This window comes from Bos javanicus, chromosome 4, assembly GCF_032452875.1.
Source record: "Bos javanicus breed banteng chromosome 4, ARS-OSU_banteng_1.0, whole genome shotgun sequence".
Taxonomy (NCBI): domain Eukaryota; kingdom Metazoa; phylum Chordata; class Mammalia; order Artiodactyla; family Bovidae; genus Bos; species Bos javanicus.
The window spans coordinates 43,264,936-43,279,634 of record NC_083871.1 but is presented as its reverse complement, the minus strand read 5'-3'; the positions used below and the strand labels follow the sequence as shown (position 1 = coordinate 43,279,634).

The following is a 14,699-nucleotide window of genomic DNA, read 5'->3' as shown; positions in this document are numbered from 1 at the left end:
AATCAGTAAGAAATCCTATAACTGCTCTTTGACATCCAGCTCCTGCTTCTTTTGTGATTATTTTCTTCCACTTAGCTGAATTGTTGTGCTTTTCGTATCAAAGTTCAACTAAGGAAACTATGTCTTATCAACTTAATTTAAATCCACTACATGATGAAAAGTAAATATTTTGACAGAAACATTTCAGAATCAAAAATCAAAAGAGATGGTATCTAAGTACTTGAAAATTATCAGATCATTTACAGTAAATAAATTACACTATGTACCTAAACTGATTTTTAGCATTTGTACCCAGAAATCAATTATTGCTGGGGTCAGAGAATAATTTTTTAACCAATATATTAATAGAGGAAGCTATCCTCATACATTAACCAAAATGAAACCATTTTCTAAGGTTTTATACCTTGATTGACACATATTGAATGTTTGGTCTCCTTATATTTAATGAAGAACATTTATACAGGTATTATGGAAAATGAAGGTAAAATTAGGCTTATGAAACTTTTCTTTGATAAAAAATAATTAGGCATGAAAATTCAAATAATATGTTGCTATAGGAGCAGTATGCTGCTGCTGCTAAGTCCCTTCAGTCGTGTCCGACTCTGTGCGACCCCGTAGATGGCAGCCCACCAGGCTCCCCCGTCCCTGGGATTCTCCAGGCAAGAACACTGGAGTGGGTTGCCATTTCCTTCTCCTAGAAGCAGCATAGTGATAAGTAAAAAGTATAGACATCAAAGTAGTTGTAGGAAATATCTTAAGAATAATGTTTTCAAGATACATGTATTAACATTGTTTTCAATGGTTTTAACACAGCTCTTAGACTTTCAATGCCCATTAAAATAATGATATGCCATTATTAACAAATAAATAAGTAAAACAAAACTTTAGAAACTTTTTCCAAGATTACAGGCAAAGAGAAGGTCATAGTTTAGTTTTGGTTATTATGAATAAGATTATGAAAAGTCTATACTATAAATAAATTTTTGTACTACATTAGCAACAAGCATAAGGAAATTGCAAATGCCTACCTTGCACAAACACACTTTATATCTGTCTAATACTTTTTATATAAGGATATGACAGATGATAAATTAAAGGGATAATATCTTTCCCTTGTTCAAGGTAATTGCCTTCATGATATCAATTGTGAAGATGCTTTCTCCAAATTGCCAGATTGTGTGATAAAGGTGGAAGGATAAATACATGGACATTTTGTAACTTCAGTTATTCTGTGGACTGTATTCATTGACGTTGTTAACTAAATCACATGACACAACCTCTATTCACAGAGCTGAAAGTATAGTAAGGTTTATAAGGATAACTGTATCTAATTAATATCTAATATTAACTAACAAAAAATATTTCACAATGTGACACAGTCGTATTCATGACTTATAACACCTTCTAAGATTTAAACCACTCACTGAAAGTGAAAGTCTCTCAGTCATGTCCAACTCTTTGGGACACAGTCCATGGAATTCTCCAGGCCAGAATACTGGAGTGGGTAGCCTTTCCCTTCTCCAGGGGATCTTCCCAACCCAGCAATTGAACCCAGGTCTCCTGCAGTGGAGGTGGATTCTTTACCAACTGAGCTATCAGGGAAGCCCCAAACTACTCACCATATTGCCACTAAAATTGTATGAGTAAAACCAGAAATAGAGGAAGTTGAATAAATCGCGAGATACACCAAAATTTAAACTAATAAATTCAGACACAAGAATCATATCCTTCCCATTTGATATCATAATGCTCTCCTGGAAGATAACTGTAAACATTATATATATATATATACACACACACACATATATATACATATATATACACATACATATGTACATATACACACAGACACACACACATGCATACATACACACCTGAAAATAAATGTGAAAAAATATATATGAATGAACTATATATATTGTCAGTAATGCCTAACGCGGCTCCCGATGGGAGCCGCGTTAGGCATTACTGACAATATGTTTGAACACAGATATATATTCAGCTATTTCCAGAAGAACTGATGAACCTATGACAAACGTAAATGACTAACCTGGTGTCACTACTACTCCATTTCCATTGACCACAGGCCTCTCTTCCTCTTCCTCCTCAGGAGGCTCTATGCTTGCTTTCTCCATGTTGCTCACTGATTTATTCCTCTTTCGTTTTCCTTCAGCGCTTGGAGTGGCTCCAGGAAGTATCTGGTCTGTTACATTTAATAATAATGGTGCTGGTTCTGCTGGAGGCTTTGGGGTACCGTAGTAATTGTCTGCAAACAATAAAAAGCATTATGAAGTTAAGCATTTCTCCTACCGATGTGCATAATTTGTAAAGAATGGAAATTTTATTAACAAATGTGGATCCTAGTTTGTATACATAATATATATATATTATATACCTACAAATATATCATTTTATAGCCTTTTATGTTTTTAATACATGAATTTGTTTCTTCTTTTGTATTGGGCTTTAATGCTTAAGGAAAGATACAGATCTATCTTTATTTTACCTTAATTCCAAATAAAATATAGTCTTACTTATTGATATGGCACACAGCAATTTCAAATTAATCAAAAGTTTGATAACAAGTTTTTCTTATAAATTTTTTAAGAATAATTATTTCTGAATAAGACTATAGGTAACTTTTTTTTTTAAAGCAAATCTCACAACATTCTGCAAAGGCACAAACACACTGTGCTTTTCTCCAGCTTTCAAAGGGCTCTGGCTATTGTCTTTGATGTGCACAGCATCCTGCCCAGAGCTGCATCTCCCTGCCATTTTAGTCGTTCCCATGACTGCTGACAGTGGGCCTGCTGCTCTAATCGTTCTTCAGATTACCACAGCTCTTTTTCCCACAGTTCCATGATCTCAGCTACAGAATCATTTGTTTCTCTCATCAGCCTGCGAAACTTGTTAAAGAGGAGACTAATTCCTGTGTATCTCTGTAATAAGAGCCTGGCAAATAGCAGGCATGGTATATGAGCTTACTATGTGAATATCCATATATATTCAAGGCAAATTACTTTCCAAAAAATACTTTAATTTTTTGATTGGCAAAAAAATATAGTGGTGTTTTTTAAAAAGATCAGTGTTATACTTTCAGCATCAACTTCAAATCCATTATTGTGTTTTCAATTAATTGAATAGTTTATGAACACCGTTGCTCATTCATTTATTGGAGTCTTTATTTAGCATTGACTATGAACCCAAGCACTCCAGTATACCTCTGAGAGAAAATGATGACTACAATGCAATCCTTGTCTTCCAGATGCTCAAGGGTCTAGGCACATTTGATAGTAAGCAGACAAGCATTAAAACAGGAAATAGGATTAAGCACTCAAACAAGGAGACACAGAGAGGAAAACCCATCTCACTACCTGCAGAGGCCACTGAAGGTAACTGGGAAGACAGTGTGGTGTGAAAGAAACAATTCTTAAGTAGAAGTGACGGGGTCTAGATGTGTAGTTTCTATGTAACCACAATTCAAGTAACTCAGTAAGGCTCACTCTCTTCATCTATACATTGGGAATGGCAATACTTGTTAAAATCACTTGTATTGTGAACTGCAAACAACTAAAACATACTCTAGTTAAATTAAAAATGATAAGGATGAGAAGATGTGAGATGGCTACTTGAGGGAAGAGACTGGAAAATCTTGGGGAAAAAGGGCAGAAACAAAGAAGTTCTGTCTGGACACCCAGGCTTTGTGTGCTGGCCCTGGACTCTGAAGCCTAGCAGATCCCACTACCTCAGACTCAACCCTCAGTGGCAGCCACCCTGGTGGGGATGAACTTAAACTCTTCTTAGAGGCTCTGAGCTTATTCATTTCCAGGGAAACGTTCAGGAAAGGTCATCTCATTGGCTGAATCACAGGCACAAGACAGCCCCTGAGCTGCTGAGGAGGACTGCCCTCCTTAGATTTCACGGGGGAGTCTAGAGCCCTATTTTCATCCATTGTATATCATGGTTCTCCCTGAGACAGGAAGGGCTTTGAGATGGTGGACAGGCAGAAAATACAAACCTTCACTACATGTGCCCAACTGGGTTGTTGTGACGATGAAGTAAGGATGTATGAGGAAGAGCTTCATAAACTGTGAAACTGCCCATTTTAACGGCAGTGTAAACTTCAGGATGGCATGAAGTGAGTGATGGTTCTGGAGGCCAGCCATGCCACTGACACTGTTGCCCATTTTCACAGATATTCACAGTTGTAAGAACAATACCAGAAAAAAAATTATCACATGAAGTGGTTCTTAAACATGTAGAACTTTTAAACAGAAGTCTGCAAAGTGGATGTTACGTATTTTGCTAAAGGTTGCTTTCTAATTTGATTTAGAGCATTTCAAATGAATCAGACCTTTGAATGCACTCGCCAAATTCTGAGCAAACAAAAACTGTTAGTTGTTCCTAGAAGTCTATGAACTATTACTGTATTACAGCACCCAAAAGACCTAGCAGAGTTCTTAGTATATTGCTGTGTTTCCCACAGAATCATAACACTTAACTTATTATGTAATAAATATAATGTAAATTAGTAAATAGTCCTGCATGTTCCAATAAGCAGTATAATTTTAAGCAGTGTTCTGACTTTTTAGTGCTTCCAAATATATATAGTACTAAGAAAAGTGAGTTTGCATAGGCTCCAGGAGTTGGTGAGGGACAGGGAAGCCTGGCGTGCTGCAGTCCATGGGGTCACAAAGAGTCAGACATGATTGAGTGATTGAACTGAATTTAAGAAAAGTAAAAGTGTTAGTTGCTCAACTGTGATCAACTTTTTGAGATCCCATGGACTATAGCCCTCACCAAGCTCCTCTGTCCATGGAATTCTCCAGGAAAGAATACTGGAGTGGGTAGTCATTCCCTTCTCCAGGGGATCTTCCCAACCAGGGATTGAAACCAGTTCTCCTGCATTGCAGGTGATTCTTTACTGTCTGAGCAACCACTGAAAGATGAGCCCCCCAGGTCACTAGGTGTCTAATATGCTACTGGGGAAGAGTGGAGAAGTAGCTCCAGGGAGAATGAAGAGGCTGAGCCAAAGTAGATATGATGCCTAGTTGTGGATGTAGTGGTGAAAGTAAAGTCTGATACTGTAAAGAAAAATACTGCATAGGTACCTGAAATGTTAGGTCCATTAATCAAGGTAAATTGGTGGTCAAAGAAGAGATGGCAAGAGTGAACATCGAGGGAAAAAACAGAGTGGACATTGACATTTTAGGAATCAGTGAACTAAAATCGACAGGAATGGGAGAATATAATTCAGATGACCATTATATCTACTACTGTGGGCAAGAATCCCTTAGAAGAAATGGAGTAGCCCTCATAGTAAAAAAAAAAAAAAAAAAAGAGTCCAAAATGCAGTACTTGGGTGCAATCTCAAAAATGACAATGATCTTGGTTCCTTTGCAAGGAAAACCACTCAGCACCACAAGTAATCCAAGTTTATGCCCAACCACTAGTGCCAAAAGAGCTGAATTCAGCTGAACGGTTCTTTGCAGACCCACAAGGCCTTCTAGAACAAACATCAAAAAAAGATGCCCTTTTCATCATAACGGAGTGGAATGCAAAAGTAGGAAGCCAAGAGATAAATGGGATAACATGCAAGTTTGGCCTTGGGGTACAAAATAAAGCAGGGTAAAGCTAACAGAGCCTTGCTAAGATAGCAAACACCCTCTTCCGAAAACATAAGAGACGATTCTACACATGGACATCACCAGATGGTCAATACTAAAATCAGACTGATTATATCCTTTGCAGCCAAAGATGGAGAAGCTCTGAATAGTCAGTAAAAACAAGACCTGGAGCTGACTGTGACTCAGATCATGAACTCCTTATTGCAAAATTCAGACTTAAATTGAAGAAAATAGGGAAAGCCACTAGGCCATTGAGGGGTTGACCTAAATCAAATCTCTTATGATTATACAGTGGAAGTGACAGATTCAAGGGATTAGATCTGACAGAGTGCCTGAAGAACAATGGATAGAGATTTGTAACACTGCACAGGAGGCAGTGACCAAAATCATCCCCAAGAAAAAGAAATGTAACAAGGCAAGATGGTTGTCTGAGGAGGCCTTACAAATAGCTGAAGAAAGAAGTGAAAGGAAAAGGAGAAGGAAAAAATATACCCAACTTAATGCAGAGTTCCCAAGAATAGCAAGGAGAGATAAGAAGCCTTCTTAAGTGAACAATGCAAAGAAATAGAGAAAATAGTAGAAAGGGAAAGACTAGAGATCTCTTCAAGAAAATTAGAGATACCAAGGGAACATTTCATTCAAAGATGGGCACAATAAAAGACAGAAATAAGTTAGGACATAACAGAAATACAAGAGATTAAGAAGTGATGCCAAGAATACACAGAACTGTATGAAAAAGGTCTTAATGATATAGATAAACACAGTGGTGTGGTTATTCACCTAGCACCAGACATCCTGGAGTGTGTAGTCAAGTTGGCCTTAGGAGGCATCACTATGAATAAAGCTAGTGGAGGTGATGGAATTCCAGCTGAGCTACTTCAAATCCTAAAAGATGATGCTGAGAAAGTGCTGCACTCACTATGCCAGCACATTTGGAAAACTCAGCAGTGGATACAGGACTGGAAAAGGTCAGTTTTCATTCCAATCCCAAAGAAGGGCAATGCCAAAAAATGTTCAAACTATCACACAATTGCGCCCATTTCACAGGCTAGCAAGATAATGCTCAAAACTCTTCAAGCTAGACTTCAACAGTACGTGAACTGAGAACATCCAGGTGCACAAGCTAGATTTAGAAAACACACAGGAACTAGAGATCAAATTGCCAACATCCGTTGGATCATAGAAAAAGCAACACAATTCCAGAAAAACATCTACTTCTGCTTCATTGACTAAGCTAAAGCCTTTGTATGGATCACAACAAACTGTGGAAAATTCTTAGAGATGGGAATATCAGACCAACTTACCCACTTCCTGTGAAACCTGTATACAGGTGAAGAAGCAACAGTTAGAACCAGACATGGAACAATGGACTGGTTCAAAATTGGGAAAAGAGTACATCAAGGCTATATACTGTCACCCTGCTTATTTAATTTATATGCAGAGTACATTGCTAGAAATACTGGGCTGGATGAAGCACAGTGGAATCAAGATCCAGGAGAAATATCAATAACCTGAGATATGCAGATGACACCACCCTTATGGCAGAAAAAAACAGAAACTAAAGAGTCTCTTGATGAATGTGAAAAAAGAGTGAAAAAGTTGGCTTAAAACTCAACGTTCAGAAAACTAAGATCATAGCATTCAGTCCCATCATTTCATGGCAAATAGATGGGGAAACAATGGAAATAGTGACAGACTTTATTTTTGGGGGCTCCAAAATCACTACAGCCATGAAATTAAAAGATGTTTGCTCCTTAGAAGAAAAGCCACGACAAACCTAGACAGTATATTCAAAAGCAGAAACATTACATTACTGACAAAGGTCCATCTAGTCAAAGCTATGGTTTTTCCAATAGTTATGTATGGATGTAAGAGTTGGAACACAAAGAAGACTGGGTGTGGAAGAATTGATGCTTTTGAACTGGGGTGTTGGAAAAGAGTCTCAAGAGTCCCTTGGACTGCAAGGAGATCAAACCAGTCCATCCTAAAGGAAACCACTCCTGAATATTCATTGAAAGGACCAATGCTGAAGCTGCTGCTGCTGCTAAGTCGCTTCAGTCGTGTCCGACTCTGTGCAACCCTAGAGACGGCAGCCCACCAGGCTCCCCTGTTCCTGGGATTCTCCAGGCAAGAACACTGGAGTGGGTTGCCATTTCCTTCTCCAATGCATGAAAGTGAAAAGTGAAAATGAAGTCTAAAGTTCTAATAATTTGGCTACGTGATGTGAAAAGCTGACTCATTAGAAAAGACCCTGATGCTCAGAAAGATTGAAGGCAGGAGGAGAAGGGGAAGACAGAGGATGAAATTGTTGGATGGCATCATTGACTCAATGGACATGAGTTGAGTAAATTCAGGGAGATAGTGAAGGACAGGGAAGCCTGGCATGCTGCAGTCCATGCGGTCTCAAGGAGTTGGACATGAATGAATGACTGAATAACAACAAGTACTAAGAAAAATGAATCGCACTTCAGTGACTTTTTTTCCAATTTGTCTTTTATGGCTTAAATCTCTGTGAGGTAGAAAAAGAACCTTTTATTAATTAGAAATAAATGCATGTGTGAGTTCAGTCACATAGCTCAGGCTAAAAATAATTATTAACAGATTATGTTGAATTTATATTCATAAGTAATTGCATCTATTGACGTGTAATGTGATTATAAATCATATAGCAGTATTTTTTCCTACAATTTGGTTTATGAAATTAATACTTTAAATTTTAGATGCAAAAGAATATAAAATATTAATTAAGACATTAAGATTATCTTTATTAGCAATAATAGCAATTTAAAAGAGGCATAGAAATAATGCATGTAGTTACTACATTTGAGAAATGCAATTCCTAGAAAATAGGCTATTGCTTAAACCAAATACACAGAACAAAGACACATGTATACCTGTGGCGGATTCATTTTGATATTTGGCAAAACTAATACAATTATGTAAAGTTTAAAAATAAAATAAAATTAAAAAAAAAAAAAAAAGAAACAGGAAATTCCTAAAAGAAGCTGAAATTCAGCCAAATGGTCAGGTAGCTTAATTACTGAAATAATCCTGGTGTTTAAATATATACAAACCAATATACTAAGGATAAATGTGCCATGTAGGTAACACAACAGCATGTTTTCAGAAAACAAATAAACATCAAAACTATTTTAAAATATAATTTGGAAAAACTGTCCCATTAAGCATGAAGTACCTGTATGTATGTTTAACAGCACAGATCACAGTGAGATAAAATGACTTTGAATCCTGTGTCCCCTAATCTGGCTGGCTCTTCATATCCTTAAAGTGAAATTTAGCTGAAGTGGAACTGTGGGGCTGTAAGATGACCACAGCCACAAAAGCAACTATAATAACCTGTGCTATGATTATCATCATAGCAATTTAGTGAGCTGGACATTGAAAGGGCATTTTACTTCTGAGCTCTTGTATCTGATAGGGATTAGAATGAAGTTATCCTGCCTCTGCAGTTAAAGGAAAATAGAGGCTCTAAAAAAATTAAACTATTTCCAATATTATACATGAAGCAAGTGGAAAAACTATATCCATTTGATTGAGGAACTGCATTTCTTTTCAAAATACTATAATGCCTCCCGAGAGACAGACAGAGAGAGAGAGAGAAAGATAAATAAATAAAAGTACAGAGCAATTTGATACAGTCCTCTAGGACTTCACTCAAAGTCACAACCAATGAACAGAAAAATATCACTTTCAAAAGAGAAATCAGTGATTGCTACCAAAATCATGAAGCAGGGACATTTTAGGTGATTTTTTTCCCTCCTTTCTTTTAAAATTGAGTGTGAGTGTGAGTGTGAGTGTGAGTGTGAGTGTGTGTGTGTGTGTGTGTGTGTGTGTGTGTGTTTGGGGGGCATGGGGTAGGGATTATAGGCTTTCCAGCCCACTTTTTACTGACTGTATTTGTAATGAATGATGTATTCATTAGCAGTTTCATGTTAATTTAACACAAAGTTTCACTAACTTAGTTGTTAAAAATGATGACAAAATGGAAATGATACATATCATTGTTCACATAATTCTATCATAATTAGGATAATCTATATATTAAGAAAGTTTAATTTTGAATCAATGTTTGGAAAATAAAAGAGGCAATTATTAAGAAACTTGATTTATACATCAGCTTTTAAAGTACTTAAAAGAATGGCTTTTTTTTTTTTTCATAAAGGTATAGATAATCAAAGGGCTTCCCTGATGGCTCAGTGGTAAAGAATCCATCTACCAATGCAGAAGATGTGGTTTCAATCACTTTGTTTTGTTGTTTAGTTGCTCAGCCATGTCTGAATCTTTTGCAACCCCATGAACAGCAGTCTGCCAGGCTCCTCTATCCATGGTATTTCCCAGGCAAAAATACTAGAGTGGGTTATCATTTTCTTCTCCAAGTTCAATCCCTGGGTCAGGAACACTCCCTGAAGAAGGAAATGGCAACCTACTCTAGTATTCTTGACTGGGAAATCCCATGGACAGAGGAGCTTGGTAGGCTATAGTCCATTGGGTCGCAAAAGAATCACACATGACTTAGCGACTAAACAACAGCATAGCTATGAAAAAGTGAAACAGGGTGAATACAGTCATTTCTTACATTATAAATACGAAATGAGCTTCCCTGGTGGCTCAGTCATGAAGAATCTGCCTGCCAATGGAGGACACACGGGTTTGATCCCTGACCTGGGAGGATCCCACATGTGGAGAAAATATGCTTGTGTGCCACAATTACTGAGCCTGTGCTCTAGAGCCTGGGAGCTGCACCTACTGAGCCCGTGTGCCACAACTGCTGAGGCCTGCATGCCCACAACTACAACAGGAGAAATCACTGCAATGAGAAGCATGTGTACCAGAACTAGAGAGTAGTCTCCATTCGCCAGAACCAAAGAAAAGTCCATGAAGCAACGTAGACCCAGCACAGCCAAAAATAAATATATATTTAAAAAAATATGAAGAAAGCTTCCCAGAAATATGAATAAAAAGAATAGTCTATAACGTCAATAATCTGTTTAATAATAAAAATATTTAATAAATGACCATTTACACCGAACACTGTTATACTTAATTTCTTGCAAGTGGATGAAAATAGATTACAGTGCTATAAATTAACCTTCCTAGAAAATACTTGGAAAGTCTAATCCATTAACCACTTTTAGACAGACCCTTCCTAAGCCATCCAGAAGAGATAAAATGAGCTTTTCAAATGACTTTTTGTGTATTATACTTGAAGACCATCACAGAATTACTCCTTTGCTTTCTCTAGCTTGTTAGAACAAATAATGTTTTAAAAAAGTCTAAATTTTCTAAATAGCATTTTGTCTTTCTTCTGATCCTTCTCAGGTTCTGCCCCCGCCTCCCCCCACCTCAGATACTGATTTTAATGGTGAGGCCAGAGGAAAAAAAGGAATACAAAATTATAAACTGTTCTTAATATTTTTTTGTATCTATAGTCTTTGTTGAAGGGTAATAGGTAATAGAATAGTATTTTCTAAGATGCACCATATTCTTTTTGCTTATAAGTTCTAATAAGAACTTGCTTATAAGTTATGATGAGAAGTAGGAAAGACACTAAAAACTAATTTGGGGTATGACGAAATGTGAAATGTGAAAGTGCTGAGATACTTTGAAATGTTTTTACTTGTTCCCAACATTTTTTCCCTTTAAACAAGATCAGTTTTCATGATAGAAACATATGATTTGTTTTTTAGTTCATTTGTCTTTTTAAGTAGTAGACGCAGATGTTGGCTCTGTGGGTTCAGTCCTTTGGGTGTATGATAATAACATGTGTAGATTTTACACTAAATAACCATCTATCATTCCACACAGCACCCAAGTGGAGATGGACTTTTGAAAGGTAATATTCTTGTCATCAAGATAACTCACAGATTAAGGTCTTGACCCTCATTTCTCCCCTATATTCTCAGTGCTTTTATTCCCATTTCGGTACCCAGAAAGAATTCATTTTGGATAATTATTTGGTGGAAGAGAGATGACTGCCTACAGACACTTCAGGGTATGCATACAACACAGTCTATCACTGAGATCCCCAGAGAGCTTGTGTTGGAAAGAATAATGGCAAAATTTAAGAGGCTGACAGTCTAATCACTTGTTTTTTACAGTTTTATAAATGGAGTGAGGAGTTTTGATACTTGGCATCCTAATGGCACCTGCATAAAATAACTCCGACATTAAATGGAGAGAACAGAGTTCTAGGTCCCTGCACACTTAACTGCGCTATAAAACATGACAGATTATAAGTAAATAACTATTTTTATCACATCAGAGGTTTAAATTTGTATTAACAGAAACAAATAAGTCATCAAAGGATTCTAATTCAAACTTCAAGACATGTTCAACATGTTACATATGGGATAGTAAATGACTGAAAATTAGTACCAAAAATTATCATAAGATGGTCTTGCCATGGCAAGAATCACAGTCATATGCCTACAGTTAGTAAAATAGAAATTCTGTAAATATAAAGCAAAGTTAGTAAATGTACCATAGAAAACATTGTTTTAAAATTATACTTCCTAGCAGAAAATAACACTCAAAGTCTCATGGCAGAATGCTTCTGTCAACTGATTTTTGAAGTTATTTTTGCAAGCAGGTCTGATACTTAAATTTGATCTTCCCGTAGAAGGCATCATTTCTTCAGCACGTCATATATAGTTAGTAGCTTGAAACCAAAATGCAAAAAGATGCTCTGACCTTAAAAGAAGATATATTTTTCTCTTGTGGTGAAAAGCATTTATCTCACATGTGACAGAAATACAAAAAAAAAATTTAAAATGATCACTGATATCTGCATTAAATTACTAAACAATAAATTACTGAATTATTTGAAAATTCATTGTTGAATATGACTTTCAAAATGTGGACAATTGTGTAGACAACGTGAAAAATTATGTTTTTTTCCACAGGCAAAACTGAATTATTCTGCCACAATCCTCACCTAAGAATTTCAAGTATATTTGAAATTAATGAATGCTGGTTAGATAATAGGATCCACATGCATTCTGGATATCACTGTCTTTAGTTGTTCATCAATACTCTCCAGAAATTGAGTAGGTGGTTTAATCTAACATTGTCTGAAACTTGTTTTCAAGTTCTCATTGAGTTCCTTGTGGTCATTTGGGCCAAATTTCCATTTATTTGTGTTAGCCAATATTTAGAGACATAGAACAAATCTTTGCTAAACTGAACTATATCGACTGGTTAGTGTACGTCGTGTCCTTCTTTAAAGAAAACTAGATATCCTTTACTTTAGCGATTCTTCATTCAAGCATTACGCTGAAGTATTCTGAACATTTCCCGCCTGTGCCAAATAAAATATATAAAGAAATCATGCAAAGAAATCCTTAAGAGAACAGAAGGAAGTTACATTTGATTTTTCAATGTCAAATATATGTTTGCTTTCAAAGTAAAGCATTTGAACATTTATAATGATACTAACATAAAAAAACTTACAAACCCAATGCATAAACATATCACATTTAAATAATATTAAATTTCTTAGAGCAGTTCTGTCTTGTAAAAATGTTATATCAGTCACAAATACACAAGTCATATGTCATTTAAAATTTTCTAATTAGTGACACTGAAAAGGGGAGAAGGTGAGAGTTATTGTAATGATATATCTGACTTTAGCCACATATACAAAATATAATATTTTCAATGTAATATAATACTAAAAGTTATGGATGCACTATTTTTACCTTTTTTCTTACTAAGTCTTCAAAACTCAATGGATAGTTTACACTTAAAAGTGCATTTTGATTCAGACAAGCCCAATTTTCAGTGCTGAATATCCATGTGTGCCTAGTGACTACTATACTGAACAGTACAGCCTTATTTTATCAAATAACACTCAGGTCATCATCTGACTCATTCTTCTCAGAAACAATAAAGTGAAAATCTCTTCTTTAAATGAATGAGAGAATTGAGTAAAACACCAGAATACACTGACCACTTCAGGTAACACTGTGTCAGTGAGGTTTCTTTTGCTTACTGCTTTGCTGTACTGAATTCATGAAAATATTATTAAGCACCCAACAGATGTACATTTCTTAACAACTCTCATCCATCTTGCTTCCTAATCATTCATTTTATCACTTTATCTTGACTTAACCTGAAAATTTTACTTCTGACTTTATTATCAACTTATAAGTTAGAAAGTAAAAAAAAGAAAAAAATGTTTCAAGTGAATAATATAAATATGGACTTGTGTGTGGAGCCCATCTTAAGGCTGAAGAATCCTTTTTAGTCACAAATCACAGAGAAATTGTTGGTTCATGGTGATGGTGTAAAAACAGATTACTCATATTCGTTTTTCTTCCTCTTGTTATCTCTGGTAACATACTCCATAGTACTCAGAATCCACTGCCTCATACTTCTCTCATGAGACTCCTCTTTCACACCCCGTGCTCATAATAATTTCAGTTTTCTTTTTCTTCTATACAGTATATGTGTCCCATTTCTAATTTTCTTTAGTTATGCTAAGTGACTGGATCACCACTCTGATAAACTAATTCAAACTTAATGCCAACACCAAAAATTGGCTTAATGTATCTTGAATATTAACAACTTTTAATCCTAATCCAAAAAGTTGATTGTTAGATTTGGTCATTTCAGGGGTGTAACATATATTTTGGGCTTTCCTGGTGGCTCAGCTGGTAAAGAATCCATATGCAACACGTGAGACCTGGGTTTGATCCCTAGGCTGGGAAGATGCCCTAGAGAAGGGAAAGGCTACCTGCTCCAGTATTCTGGCCTGGAGAATTCCATGGACTGTATAGTCCATGGGGTCGCAAAGAGTTGGACACGACTGAGTGACTCTCACTCACATAAATTTCAGAAGAACTTAGTTTTTGGTACTCTCAAATGCAGATATTCTCTTGGGTAGTCAGGGCACCTGGTAAAATAAATATGATGATCCTTGGGGAACATAAGGAAAGATCAATATGAAGATTTTTGGAAAACAGCACTGAGAAAAAAATAATTTGTATTATAATTCCAGTTAGTACCAAATTCACATGCTTCTTTTTTTAAACAGAAACCATTTGCAACTTT

General features: G+C 36.1%; 1 protein-coding gene across 14 annotated transcripts in view; it reads right to left on the bottom strand.

Moving 5' to 3' along the window:
- The window catches only part of MAGI2 (membrane associated guanylate kinase, WW and PDZ domain containing 2), a 1,471,158-nt gene that overhangs the window by 538,421 nt on the left and 918,038 nt on the right, over window positions 1-14,699 (bottom strand). For all 14 annotated transcript variants that reach the window (XM_061413833.1, XM_061413837.1, XM_061413836.1 and 11 more), the window contains one exon: window positions 2,051-2,266. In XM_061413833.1, coding sequence (XP_061269817.1) covers window positions 2,051-2,266 — 216 coding nt within the window. The remainder of the gene's footprint in view (window positions 1-2,050; window positions 2,267-14,699) is intronic.